General features: G+C 39.0%; 1 protein-coding gene across 1 annotated transcript in view; it reads right to left on the bottom strand.

The window, feature by feature from the left end:
- Window positions 1-13,586, bottom strand: part of LOC110144449 (transmembrane protein 180-like) — a 39,720-nt gene extending 26,134 nt beyond the window's left edge. The window contains exons 1-4 of the mRNA XM_070461020.1: window positions 13,398-13,586; window positions 8,876-9,050; window positions 6,639-6,971; window positions 860-1,014 (exon numbers count right to left, since the gene is read on the bottom strand). Coding sequence (XP_070317121.1) covers window positions 860-1,014; window positions 6,639-6,971; window positions 8,876-9,025 — 638 coding nt within the window. The 5' untranslated portion in view covers window positions 9,026-9,050; window positions 13,398-13,586. The remainder of the gene's footprint in view (window positions 1-859; window positions 1,015-6,638; window positions 6,972-8,875; window positions 9,051-13,397) is intronic.
- Between the last annotated feature and the right edge of the window lie 79 nt (window positions 13,587-13,665).

Raw genomic sequence — 13,665 nt, 5'->3', positions numbered from 1 at the left:
TGGTAGCTTATTAGATGCAGGAGACAAGAAAGGGATGGCAAAGACAACTTCTCAGTCTCCGACCCGGGCAACTAGATAGATGGTAGAGCCATTTCCCAAGATGGCAAAGAACATCTTTGGGGGATAAGATCTTTATTTGGCAGCAGGATTTACTAAATGATGCACTTGATAGGTTAGAAAGAGGAACTTAACTTTACTACAAAACTGAGCATTAGAAATCTCTGCAAAATTGAAACATGTAAATTATCATATGTGAAACAAATCGCCAGTCCAGGTTCGACGCATGAGACAGGGTGCTCATGGCTGGTGCACTGGGATGACCCAGAGGGATGGGATGGGGAGGGAGGTGAGAGGGGGTTTCAGGATGGGGAACACATGTACACCCATGGCAGATTCATGTCAATGTATGGCAAAACCAATACAATATTGTAAAGTAAAAAAATAAATAAATAAAACTGAAAAAATAAATAAATAAAAAGAAAGAAATCCCTGCAAAAATGAAGACAGAAAGATGGGCTTCCCTGGTGGCCCAGTGGCTAAGTCTTCACCTTCAAGTGCAGGAGGTACGGGTTCAATCCCTGATCAGGGATTCCCATATACTTCCTGGCCAAAAAACCCAAAACATAAAACAGAAGCAATATTGTAACAAATTCAACAAAGACTATTTTTGGTTAAAAAAGGAAAAAAAAAAAGACTCCACATTAAAAAAAAAAGTTCCCCCCCAAATAAGAAGACAGAAAAGTATAAAGACTGCCTAGAAATGAATACTAAACACATTTCAGATCAAAGATGTTTCACTGCTTAAAAGGAAATGGCACGATCTACTGTAATTTAGGGATTGACACTGGCATTTACTTACATGATAACAGTGAGATACAGAGCCAAAAAGTAATAGTACTGCTGTCCAAGAAGCAACATGACAATGGAGGCTGTTCCTTCTAGGTAGAATGAAAATAAGATCATCTTATAGTAACCAAACTTCCTCAGCCAGGACTGGCTGATAAGTACAAGGCACTGAAATGGAAACAGATTGACATAACATTAAGACGGAATCCAGTGAAATAGGTTTACTCTTCCTGATAGCAAAACAAACATTCTCAGCAAAAAATAAATTTGCTTCTGAATCAAAGTATCAGTTGAAAAACACAACTAATACTACCTATCATGGTTAGAAGTGTTATTATCCGTTTATACCCATAAAAGTTGACTAATATACTACAGAAAAACAAAGAAACAGCTATTATTTCCTATAAAATGGACAAACTGGGAAATAGTTTTATACATTTTTATTTTCACACTAACATGAGGAGGTTTTACTAAAACCAACTATGAAAGAACCATCACTTTGAAACAACCAGCATTGCTTCATTGTAATGTGAAAAGGCCAACTCAAATCTAAAATAAATTCAGAGTTTAAAATTTGGGATTAAAGCCTAGAATTCACCTCGCACACAGTGGTGAATAGTAAAATAAACATTTTACTATTCTTCTTAGTAAGAATTTCAGATATATCTGAAATGTACTTTTTTATCCTAAAATCAAGCACCAGAAATGAACAATAGTTTATGATTGTACCAACATTTCTTCTGTTTGTGTTTCCTGTCTAATCTTATGTATTTTCATCTTTCTAACAGATTCATGTTGAGAGTTCAATCACATTTTTTCCTGCATTTCTTGCTAGCAATGAAAAAGTTCATTGTTCTAGACCTAAAAGTTAGTGCTAAATATACATACGTACATTAACAAAGATTAGAAGATACTTTTTGGTTTCAATAAAAAAGTACACTGTTTAGCCCTGAATCACTTTCACTAACTAAATGTGCATACAATTAGAAGAGAATTTTTAATGATGTAAGTATAATAACAATATTCTTTAACAAACGTAAGGGTTTTCCCCTCTGACTGATTTTTTGGTTTACTTCTCTACTTTCAAGGAACAAAAGCACTTTTTTCTGGATGGTAAAATGGTGATTGAGAGGATCCATGCCATTTCTCAGAGTTCTATAAGATAAAGTATGTAAAACAGACCAAGTCCCCTTATATTCCTATATATAACAATAATACTATAAATTTACACAGTTCCACATTTTGAAATGAAGCTTCTTGTTCTCAATCTCCAACACATAAAATACCACACAAGATATGAGAGTAATACTCTAAGAAACATGCGACAAAGTGCAAGATTTTGAAACCAGATTACCGAGTGTCAACCACAAACTGGCACTTGCCGTGGGTGCTCGCCATCTACCTCTAAAAGGATTAAATCAGGTTCTCCGGAAGCTGCTGACCTCCAACACCCCCCTGCAAGGTTTAGAGTGGAGAGCAGAAATGAGGCCCTCTGTGCTCCAGCCAACTGGCAGGACAGGTCTTCAGTAGTTAGACATTCTCAGGAGCTGATTTTATGAGTCAAATGTATCTTCTCATACCTAGAAAAGCACTAAAAATCCTTCATGGTGACAACTGTTTTTTGTGACTAGCAGAGACCAGCAGAAACTTTCTAAAAAATAAGCATGCTTGATTGCATGTACTCCCCCTTTACCAAAATCACCAAAATCCTCCCTCTAGCACTCCCCCTCTGTCTCTGTCTCTCTCATCATACAAAGTACTTAATAATTGGTAGCTGTTATAATTCTGTCCAGTGTAAAAACACATGAGCCAACGAGGAGTAATAAACAACACAAAAAGAGACTACTTTTGCTTGTACTAAAACACAGCTTTCCACAGACTGAGGATTTTGGCTCTCCATTCATATGTTTATCAAGTAGAAGCTCGTGAATAATGTGTCCCAGCACAAGTGTTGGCAAACAGATGCCAAAGAAGCTTAAATCGAAACAAAGACAAAGGCAGTGCTGTGTTTACAGTGAACATTTAATAAATATTCGCTGTACTGAGATTTAATAATAGAAGTTAACATTTCTAGAGTGTTTATTTTGTGCCAGGAACTATTTCAAGAACTTTGTATGCCTTACAAAGTTAATTCATTTAATTCTCATTATAATCTTTAGGCACCATTTTTATTCCCATTTTACAGAGAAGGAAACTGAGACACAGAGAGCTTCAATAACTCAGCCAGGGTCACACAGCTAATAAGAGGGGCGGCAGACTTCTCCCTGGGCAGTCTCCATGCTCCTAACCCATTTACTATTCTGCCTTCTGGAGGTGAGTGGGATGTGGAAGAGTCACAAGCCTATTAAAACAGTTATTACAGAGAAAGAACACTTCCTCATTCTTCTTTCATTTATTCAACTCCTTAAAAGCAAGCTATGGGGAAGACACTCTGAGAAAATGAAAATACAGCACCTAGCCTTCATTACCAGAACCAACAGGCAGTGTGTTAAAATGACCTAGCCAAAAAACAACAGCAAATTCCCAAGAGCTGTCTTTTTTACCCACAATAATTTATAGGTGTCACTTTTCTAGAAATCAAGAATAAAATTTAAGGCAATTTTGGATTTCCATTTTATAATGATTTTTTATTGAGATCAACAGAAACACATATATTAGTATGAAGGTTTGAGAAAAGAATCATCGAAATCTTTTGGCTATACTTCTCTTAAAATTTAGTAGCCAAGAAAGACTGGAAGAAAATATTGCTGAACATACATCTAAAAAAGCACTTTTACTGAGGCTACATAATATATCGAATATAAAAAGTACTCTTACAATTCAATATTATACAATTCAATTTTTAAAAATTTGAACAAATAATTTATCAAAAAGACATATGTGTGGCAAGTAAGCACATTAAAAGATACTCAACATCATTAGCAGTCATCAGGAAAATGCAAATCAAAACCATAGTAAGATACTGCTGCTTCACACCTACTAATATGGCCAGAACTAAATAGCCTGATATAGTACTGATGAGAAGGTGGAACAACCGGAAAACTTTATATTATTGGGAGGAATGTAAAATGGTACAACCACTTTGGAAGACAGGTTGTCAGTGTCTTCAGTAAACATACACCTACCATGCAGACCAACCATTCTACTTCAAGGGGTTTATCCAAGAGAAAGAAAAGAATGTGTCCATACAAAGACATGAATGTTCATAGCAGCTTTGTTTATAATAGCCAAAAACTGGAAACCCAAATGCCCATCAAAAAGTGAATAGGTAAACAAACTGTTGTATATCCATACAATGGAATATTATTCAGCAATAAAAAGGAGTGAAGTATTGATAACCACAACAAGGCGACAGAAGAATCCAGGCCAAAAAACAGTACATATTATATTATTCCATGTGTATAAAAATCTAGAAAATAGATAGAATTAAAGGGACAGATTACCAACAGGCACAAAGACAATTTGGAGAGAAATGGGTATGTCTACTACTTTGATTGTGGGGATAGCTTCACGGTGCAGACATAGGTCAAAATGTACCAAGTCATACAGTTTAAATACATGTAGTTTATTGAGAGTCAATCATACCTCAGAGAAACCATAACCAAAAAACCACCTTATTTCAACTCATACATATTTATTTTTTTTAAAATGTAATGTACTAAAATTGACTGTAGTGGGCGTTCCGTGGTGCCCTAGTGGTTAGGATTTCAGGCTTTCACTGCTGCAATCTGGGCCTAGTCTCTGGTTAGGGAATTGAAATCCTGCAAGATGCACAGCACAACCAAAAAGTTTACAATTTTTTTAAAAAGTAAAACTGACTGTGGTAATGGCTGTACATGTCTGTGAATATACTAAAACCCGCTGAATTGTATACTTTAAATGGGTGAATTAATAAGTATGGTATGTGAGTTACATCTCAATGAAGCTGCTTAAAAATACCCATGTGTGTGTGTGCTTAGTCGCCCAGTCCTGATTTTTGTGACCCTATGGACTGTAAGCTTGCCAGGCTCTTCTATCCATGGGGATTCTCCAGGCAAGAATAGTGGAGCGGGGTGCCATTTCCTTACCCAGGAGATCTTTCCAGGGATCTAACCCATGTCTCTTGTGTCTCCTGAATTGGCAGGCAGATTCTTTACCACTGCGCCACCTGGGAAGCCTCCAAATAGCTATCTACTCTTTAAAAAAAAAAAAAAAAATTAGGTAAGAGTTTAACAAACTTGTTTTTGCCTGGAGAAGAGGAGATACTATAGGCAAGTACATGATTAAAAGTGAGAATGTATATATAGCCTAGAATCTGACAATAACTAATAGAAACAAGAATTCAAGCAGCTCCCCATTCTGGGTCATTGAACACAGCAACAAACAGCTTGAAAACTCTCAAACTGCCATTAAGAGTATAATTTTATTATGTACACATAGTACCTGAGACTATATCGCTAAGCCAAAAACTGATACTTTATTTGGTAATCTCTGCTAAACAGACCATGACAGAATCTTAAAATGTACAACTTTAAGGGCCTCTGAGCCTCCCTTTTCTCATTTGGAAGGTCTTTCTCTCAAAGGTATTTGTCAGGATTGCACAAGATAATGGTAGTTAGGATTACACGAGATAATGTATACGATGTAGTTGGCATAGCCCCTGGCACACAGTAAGCACTCAAAAAAATGTGAGTTCTCAATATTATGGTATATACAGTAACCAAACTATGATAAAGGCCTTGAGCTAATGGCAGAAAGGCAAATTCTATCCCATATACTTTGCCTAAGAAAGTGTGGCAACACTTAGAACATTCCAGAACTATTTCTATTCCACAGGGCTTAAATCTTTGTAAAAGTTAGTAAATAGTAAAAACTCGTCTATCTAAATTATTCAACTTACTCTCTGAAGGGTACAGATTATAGATTTTAATCGTGAAAACAGGAAAAATCTATATCATAGGCTAGGTCAAGTCATATTTTTGCAGGATAGATTTAGGTTAAGGGAAGCAATTTTATTCATGAGTTCTCCAAATCATGTAAAAAAACAACAGGCTAGTATATTTTTTGAAGAAAGGCACACCCTCTACAAAAATGGTCATGGTCATGGAATTTTACTAACACTCTGGAATTTTAGGACTTCGTTTTTTAGCCAAGTGCTTTTGAAACCTGGCTTCAGGAATCCATGATCAAATAACTCTTCTTCCTTCTAACAGTCACAGGAATCTTAAATATCAGGATAAAGCAAAATGACATGTTCACAGGAAGCCATGCATTTTCTTCCGTAGCTCTGCAGAGGTTTAAATGAGGAAGCTCAAGAGAACAAAATTCAAAAGCTAAAATATTAAAAATATCACAGTGCTCAGCTTTTATTGGGTTTTCCTTCCTTTCTTCTTTGCATCTCTTGTTTCCATCATATTCCTACTGAATCTTGTCTAATGCAGGGAATCTGAAGCTTTGGGCCTCTTAATAAATCCGAATCATTTTTTCATTACTGATACAATCAGGTTTTTAACTCTCAGCCAGGTAAGTTCTTGTTTATTTGCTAGGTCATGTCTGACTCTTTTGCGATCCCATGGACTGTAGCCCGCCAGGCTCCTTGGTCCATGGGATTTCCTGGGCAAGAGTACTGGAGCGGGTGATCTGAAAATTGCCATTTCCTCCTCCAGGAGATCCTCCTGACCCAAGGATTGAATCTGCATCTCCTGAAATGGCAGGTGGATTCTTTACCACTGAACCACCAGGGAAGGCCCTAGCCTAGGTAAGAGTTATATCTTTAATCCCTTTAGGAAGATACATGAAGAATCACCACATACCTGTGGGCAGATAAAGCCTGCCCCATACATGATGCTCCTTATGGAAGAAGGAAGAACATCCGTGGGAATGAGGTTATCAACAAATATCATCATGAAGTTACTGAAGAAGGTTAAATGGAAGACTTGGAAGAAATTCACTATCAGAAAAAGGCGAAAGTTTTTCTGGGTCAAGATTTGTCTCATCAATGAGATGACAGAAGTCCAGGGGAGATCCTGTACAGTTTCTGAGAAAAAGTTTTCCTCGGGGCTTCTTTTAGGTTCTAAGCGACTCAGGTGGCACATGCCAGTATAAAGGCTGGCAGTGGCCAAAATGGCAACAACAACAGCGATGACCTGAAAATTGAGCAAAATTTCCATGTTATCAGAGATGAGGCCACAGAAGAGGATACTGGTAGATCCTACCAGTGACGCCACTTGGTTGATTTTAATAAGCTGAAGCCGACTTTCGTATCTAGTGAAAATTTCTGCAAACAGTATACACTGGGCTTGCTGAACAAAGGTAAGCGTGCTGTCAAAAGCGCATAATGATACCACCAGGTGAAGCCCACTAAGCCAGTCACCTTCATGATAGTATTTCCAGGGGAACCAAGGAAGCAGGAAGGCTGCTGCATATAAAGGGGCACCATACAAAACAGAACTGTGACGACTGGAACAGCAGTCTGCCTTAGAGTTGTTGTGAAAATACCCCGTCAGGTCGTTAAGAGCATTCCAAATCATTAAAATCATCTAGGGAAAAAAAAAACAACCACAGGATTATTTTAGTGTAGTTTACCCTGATGAAAATAACTTGAATTTTTAACTAATATGAAGTAACCAAAGTTGATCAGTTGGAAAAAAAAAAAGTCACTGCTTCCAGAATCAGCAGGAAGTATACATACTGAAATAATAATGACAGCTAAGTGAAGTCGCTCAGTCGTGTCCGACTCTTTGTGACCCCATGGACTGTAGCCTACCAGGATCCTCAGTCCACGGGATTTTCCAGGCAAGAATACTGGAGTGGGTTGCCATTTCCTTCTCCATTGGATCTTCCCGACCCAGGGATCGAACCTGGGTCCCCTGCATTGTAGGCAGACGCTTTACCATCTGAGCTACCAGGCAAGTCCAAGGACAGCTAAACCAGAGTGCATTCACTTTGTGTTTAGGCACGGAACACATTTTTACACGAATTATTTCATTAAATCCTTAAAACAACCCTATGAAGCTGGGACTATTCTTATCCTTTCTCTATAAGGAAACTGAGGGTCAGAGAAGTTAAGCAACTTTCTCGGCTAATAAATGACTGAGCCAGGGCAGAGGACCCTGGAGTCCATGCATTCAATCATTATGCTACAGCGTCTCCCCACAAGGCACACGGCCATGCCTTCGCAAAGAATGATGGCCTGTTTACAGACCATGGCACGGTTTCACATAATCTCATTAGGAAAGGTTAAAATATTAGTGTTTGCTATCTCAAAATGGAAAAAAACTTATTAGATCAAGGATGTTGTTAGTAATAAACAAGTAACATTATAAACCATATGGGTTTTTAAGACCATGAACTCTATCCATCCTGACCACCTAATTGGTAATAAGTTACAATACAATGTGTGAATATATGGGCCATTTCAAAACACAGAATATCTTAATAACAATTCTAATTTTTTCACATAAGGAATTTTTCTAGGTAACCAAAAATGTACCCATTAAACTCTAAGCTGTCATTGTTTACTATAATTGGGATATAGTTGCTTTGCAATGTTGATAGTTTCTGCTGTACAAGGAAATGAATCAGCTATATGTATACATATATCCCCTCCCTCTTATCCACCTCCATCCCACCCATCTACGTCCCCAGAGGGCTCTGAGCTGAGCTCCCTGTGCTATTCGGCAGGTTCCCATCGGTTATGTTTTACACATGGCACTGCACATACGTCAGTCTAAATCTTGCCATTCATCCCAACGCCCCATCCCCCCCATTGTGTCTACACATCTGTTCTCCACATCTGCATCTCTATTCTTCCCCTGCAAATAGGTTCATCTGTATCATTTCTCTAGATTTAACACATACACATTAAAGCTGTTATAAGTGACCATCTTTGAAAAGTCTCTTTGCCCTTAAACAGAGGATCTTGGATGTGGATAACCTTTTCTTGGTAACTCTTTCAACTTGTGAAGCATCAGCTTTTTGGAAAATCACAAGGCACAACTAGAAGGAGAAGCTTTCCTAAAGTAAAAGGGTGACAAGGGCTCCATCTCACCTGGGCTTGGTAAAAGGCCACTTCTGAAACCTTGTACAGATGTAAAAAAAGCTTTACATAGTAGAAACTGAAGACAGAATTCAGCATTTCAGTCCCTAAGGTTATTAGAGAGAATGCCCAAGCAATGGGTTTGATATTTAAAAATGTCATTTTCCATGCAGAGGAATTCTTCTTCCTTTAGTTTAAGAAAAAAAGAAATGATTAACATTCACTACTTGTGTACAAGAGCTGATTTAGCTGATGGGTGACAAAATTCCACCAGATACTAGTTAACTTTAGTTACATCAAAGTCCAAAAGCACTAGCTGTGAATATGCAACCAGATTTAACACTTTACTTTCTTAATACACTTATTTGACAATTTTTGAGACGTTTCCAGGAACACTATTTTGCATAGAGTGTGGCTCTACTTGAATATATATTTTAATATCTCTTCTAATTTATAAAAGTGAAATATATCAAAGAGTTTAGAAATGTTTAACTAGTGACCAGGGAGATATGTTTATGGCATTATTATCCTCCCTACTTGGGAGGGCGCAACAGAAAAAAACAATGAGGTGACATCCTTAAGTAGTGTCTGAGAGAAAGAATAGAAGCAAGGCTTTCATCTTAGTATAAAGTTGCCCATTCAGTAGTACAGATTGCGTTGGGAGATTCATTTTTGATCTTCTGTTGTTGATCTTTTGATTCTCTTTTGATCTTATAGCCTATGTAACTTTGGCCCAAAAGACACAGCGAACAGGGGTATAGAAAGAACCCATTTGGTCCTTGCTCTCATGTAAACCTTCCTCTTAAATCCAGCCTATTGTTTTACCCGTCCATGGATTTGATTTATCCAACTGGAAAGCAGGAAAAAGTTAACCAAGCACGAGGTAGGTATAGACTCGTCTTGCTTTTTTAATCTTGACTATAGTTTTAAAATAACACCAGAATTTTCTTGTTTTATAATGGTGTGTGCGTACTAAGTAACTTCAGTCATGTCCAACTCTGTGCGACCCTATGGACTGCAACCTGCCAGGCTCCTCTGTCTGTGGGATTCTCCAGGCAAGAATACTGGAGTGGGATCTCTTCTCTGGGGGATCTTCCCAACCTAGGGATCAAACCCATGTCTCTGACGTCTACCTGCATTTTCAGGTGGGTTCTTTAAAAGGAAGGTCTCCAAAATCTTACTCAGGCAGAAAATACAAATATTCAGATAATTCAAGAGATGCTACTTGCTTAAATAATCCTTGGGAATTAAGCAGGCACCTCAGTCTATACTACTCAATTTCTTGGGAATGCGGAGAGCAAGTTATAAGGGGGAAGTGAACATTTGGCTCAAATGATCGAATTACCTAAGTTCCTGACCTTCATTCATAGAAGGAAATGGCAACCCCCTCCAGTACTCTTGCCTGGAAAATTTCATGGACAGAGCCTGGTAGGCTACAGTCCATGGGGTCGCAAAGACTGAGCAACTTCACTGGTTCACTGAGCTTCATTTTGCATCATGTAGATGCAAGAATGATTTTAATTCTATAGGAAGTAGAGAATTATCAAAAAGGGTTAATAAATCTATTTGTAGATCAAACATTGTCTATAAACAAAATACAGACTATCTGCCTGTTTGTGTACTCAGTTCAGTTCAGTTGTCACGTCCGACTCTTTGCAACCCCAGGGTCTGCAGCACGCCAGGCTTTCCTGTCCATCACCAACTCCTGAAGCCGGCTCAAACTCATGTCTTTCTAGTACTCGCTAGTGTACTAGCTTTCTTGAAATGTCTATAGATTCTGCTGTAATGATAAGATATATATATATATGAACTTCTTTGTTACTATGCATGCTCAAATCTTTGAAGAATACAAGTACTATTATGTGGAGATGAACCAACATTTTTGGCTATGAAGGTAATTCTCCAGTTTGAAAAAGCTGGGAACTACTGCTGAAGACCTCACTCAAGGAACTTATTTTTGGCATAAGTGAATGAAGACTGAAGCCGAGGCCACTGGTTTGAAGACTGAAGCCGAGGCCACTGGTTACTAAGAGAGCGCCAAACAAGGAGGTCAGCAGAACCAAAAGCCAAGATAGAAATTTGTTGTTGTTTAGTCACTAAGTTGGGTTCAGCTCTTTTGTGATCCCATGGACTGTTGCCTGCCGGGCTCCTCTGTCTATGGGATTTCCCAGGGAAGAATAGTGGAATGGCTTTCCATTGCCTTTTCCAGGAGATCTTCTCATTGAACCCACATCTCCTGCATTGGCAGGTGGATTCTTTACCACTGAGCACCAGAGAAGCCCTAAGACACAAATTCAGCCCACCAAAATCTAGGCACTCTTCTTTCTCTTACTTTTATTTTAGGCATGCTAAAACAAGAAGTGTGCCACACCTTCTGAACTGATCTATCATTAAGTCAGAAGGCAGGTATTTATAAACTCAGAATTTTGCAAGGAGTCATAAGCTTGCTTAGCTGAGTTCAAATTTTTTAAAAAGATTTTGAGTTAAGCACCCATCTTGTCTGAAACAAAGCACCCATCTTGTCTGAAACATAATGTCATATATATATATATATATATATATATATATACACACACACACACACACATATATATGGTGGATACAAAGTTTTGATAACATTATAAAAAATTCCACAGCCTTAACTTCTGTTTATATATACTGACAAAAGGAAGTAAAAATCTTCCTTATTTCCATCTGCAAAAGGAACTATTGATATTTTGCTTTAGATTATTTTTATTATAATAAACACTTATTTCAGTAGGTATCAAACTGAAAACCACCACTTACAATCACTTTAAAGTTAACACTACTTAAAACTCTCACTTGACTTTACTATAGCAACAAAACACCAAAGAACAAGAATAGTGTATCTTTACAAGCAGGAACAAAGGATTTCTGAACCTGATTCTTCTTTAATACAAAGCGTTTAATATTGAAGAGTTTAAAAGTAGCAAAATGGTGTAATGATTAGGCTGGGAACATGCACTAAATCCTGGTGAATTATTAAATGAAAACCCAAAAGCCTCCTTTCAGAATCAACTTGGGTTGTTATTGTTAACCTATTGCTAAACCAAATAATAATGTTGCTGAAGAGGCTGCTTATGATTGCTTCTCAGCTATGACTACATGGACTCTAAAGAATGATGGAGACCCCTTGAAAGCAGGGCTTTTAAGCACTGAAAGCGAACTTGTCTTTTTCAGTGCAATTTTTGTTCAAGCTTTTCCGGGGTGGAAAAAGAAGTTCCCCCAAACAGTGTCCTTAAAAAGAACACACTAATGCTAAAAGGCATAAAGTCTGGTGTGTTGGGTTTTGTGTGGATTTTTTTGCCATTTAAAATCATCAATAACTTTAATTCTTCAAATCGTTCTTTTTTTGTTGCTGTTTTGCATTTGTTTTTTGAAGAATGCTAAAGAACATTTTAATACAGTTTCCCCTTTGATTTGGAGTCAAAATAAGCTTTTGCCATGGTGAAAGGGTTAGCACTTTCAGTTACTAGTGGCTATGAAAGATGAGTTTCTTGAAGATCAGAGGCAGGATTCTGGCCCTTCAGCTTCAACAAATCACCATCAGCAAATCCTAAATCCATCATCTCTCTTTCCAAAGAGCTTTATCTGCAATGACTTGTAAATTAAGATAGTTTTAGTTATTTTTTTCTTTTTTGGCTCTGGACTAATAATACCTCTACCAGAATAAAGGCAGTTAGGGCAGAACAGTGAACCTAGTTTCTTTCTTAACCTAACAATAAAAATAGATCAGTAACATTTTGCTTTTTAGTGTCCCTGGATTTAGAAGAAAAGGATTTGTGAGTTTACGATCCCTCTTTTATCACCTCTGAAACGACTGTTCCCTCTAAGCTTATCGACTGGCATTCTACCATAGCTGTCTTCTGTCAGTTGTACCTTTATCATTACAACAAGGCGAAGAACAATGACTTTCTGATCTGTCACCCTATTTTAGAATTTCTGTGTTTTGTCTGCAGGAAGATGGTAAAAGCCACAACCTACGAGCAGATTTTATTTTGTTGTGTGCAGACAATAGCTTTCACTGTCCTTCTGGCCGTCAAGTGCAAGGGCTGCATTCTCCTCTCTCCAGGTGTAACGTCAAGACTCCAGATGCTTAACCTGTGACCTCTTTTTTAAAAAAGTATGCAAAAACGCTTGCAATGTTTTTCTCAGGAGTCGCTTCAACTGCACCTTCAGGTGGGTCTGAGGCCCACCGTTTCAGGGGCAGTACAAATATTTTCAGCGATTTGGAGGTGAGGGCTCAGATATCAAGAAGAAAACAGTTAACTGCCCTGAACTTCCGACCGATCCTCGATTTTCCGGCGTCAAGCAGAGCAAATCTGGGAGTCAGAAGACCGGCAGGGGTCGGCGGAGCAGCGGACCTCAGGGTTCCGGCACGCCTCGCGCCTCCCGCCCGCAACCGTCCGCTGCTCGTAGACCGTACGTCTGACCCTCACGCCCACTTAGCCCGTCCACCGGCCGGGCAGCCGGCCACCCACCACACTGGCAGCGGAGGCCACCACCTCCTCACCCCAGCTCGCCGAATGCACGCCCAGAAGCGTTTCGAAAAGAGGAGAGGGCGGGACCTTCGGCCGCACCCCTTGGCCTTTTCCCGCCTTCTTTGTTTCCTTCGGAGTCTCCATTGGCCGCCTGGCTCTGATACTGGCGAACCGCGGGCCTGCGGCGGGACGCGATTGGGCGACGTCGCCGCCGCTCGGCCTGCGGCCTGCTCGCGATTGGCTGAGGCGCCGCCGGGGGTTTGAATCGCAGCCCCGGTCGGGGAGGGTTCTGCCAAAGTG

Source organism: Odocoileus virginianus, chromosome 33 (assembly GCF_023699985.2).
Source record: "Odocoileus virginianus isolate 20LAN1187 ecotype Illinois chromosome 33, Ovbor_1.2, whole genome shotgun sequence".
Lineage (NCBI taxonomy): Eukaryota > Metazoa > Chordata > Mammalia > Artiodactyla > Cervidae > Odocoileus > Odocoileus virginianus.
Note: the sequence above shows the minus strand (reverse complement) of the source record. Positions and strands in the feature narration are given on the sequence as shown.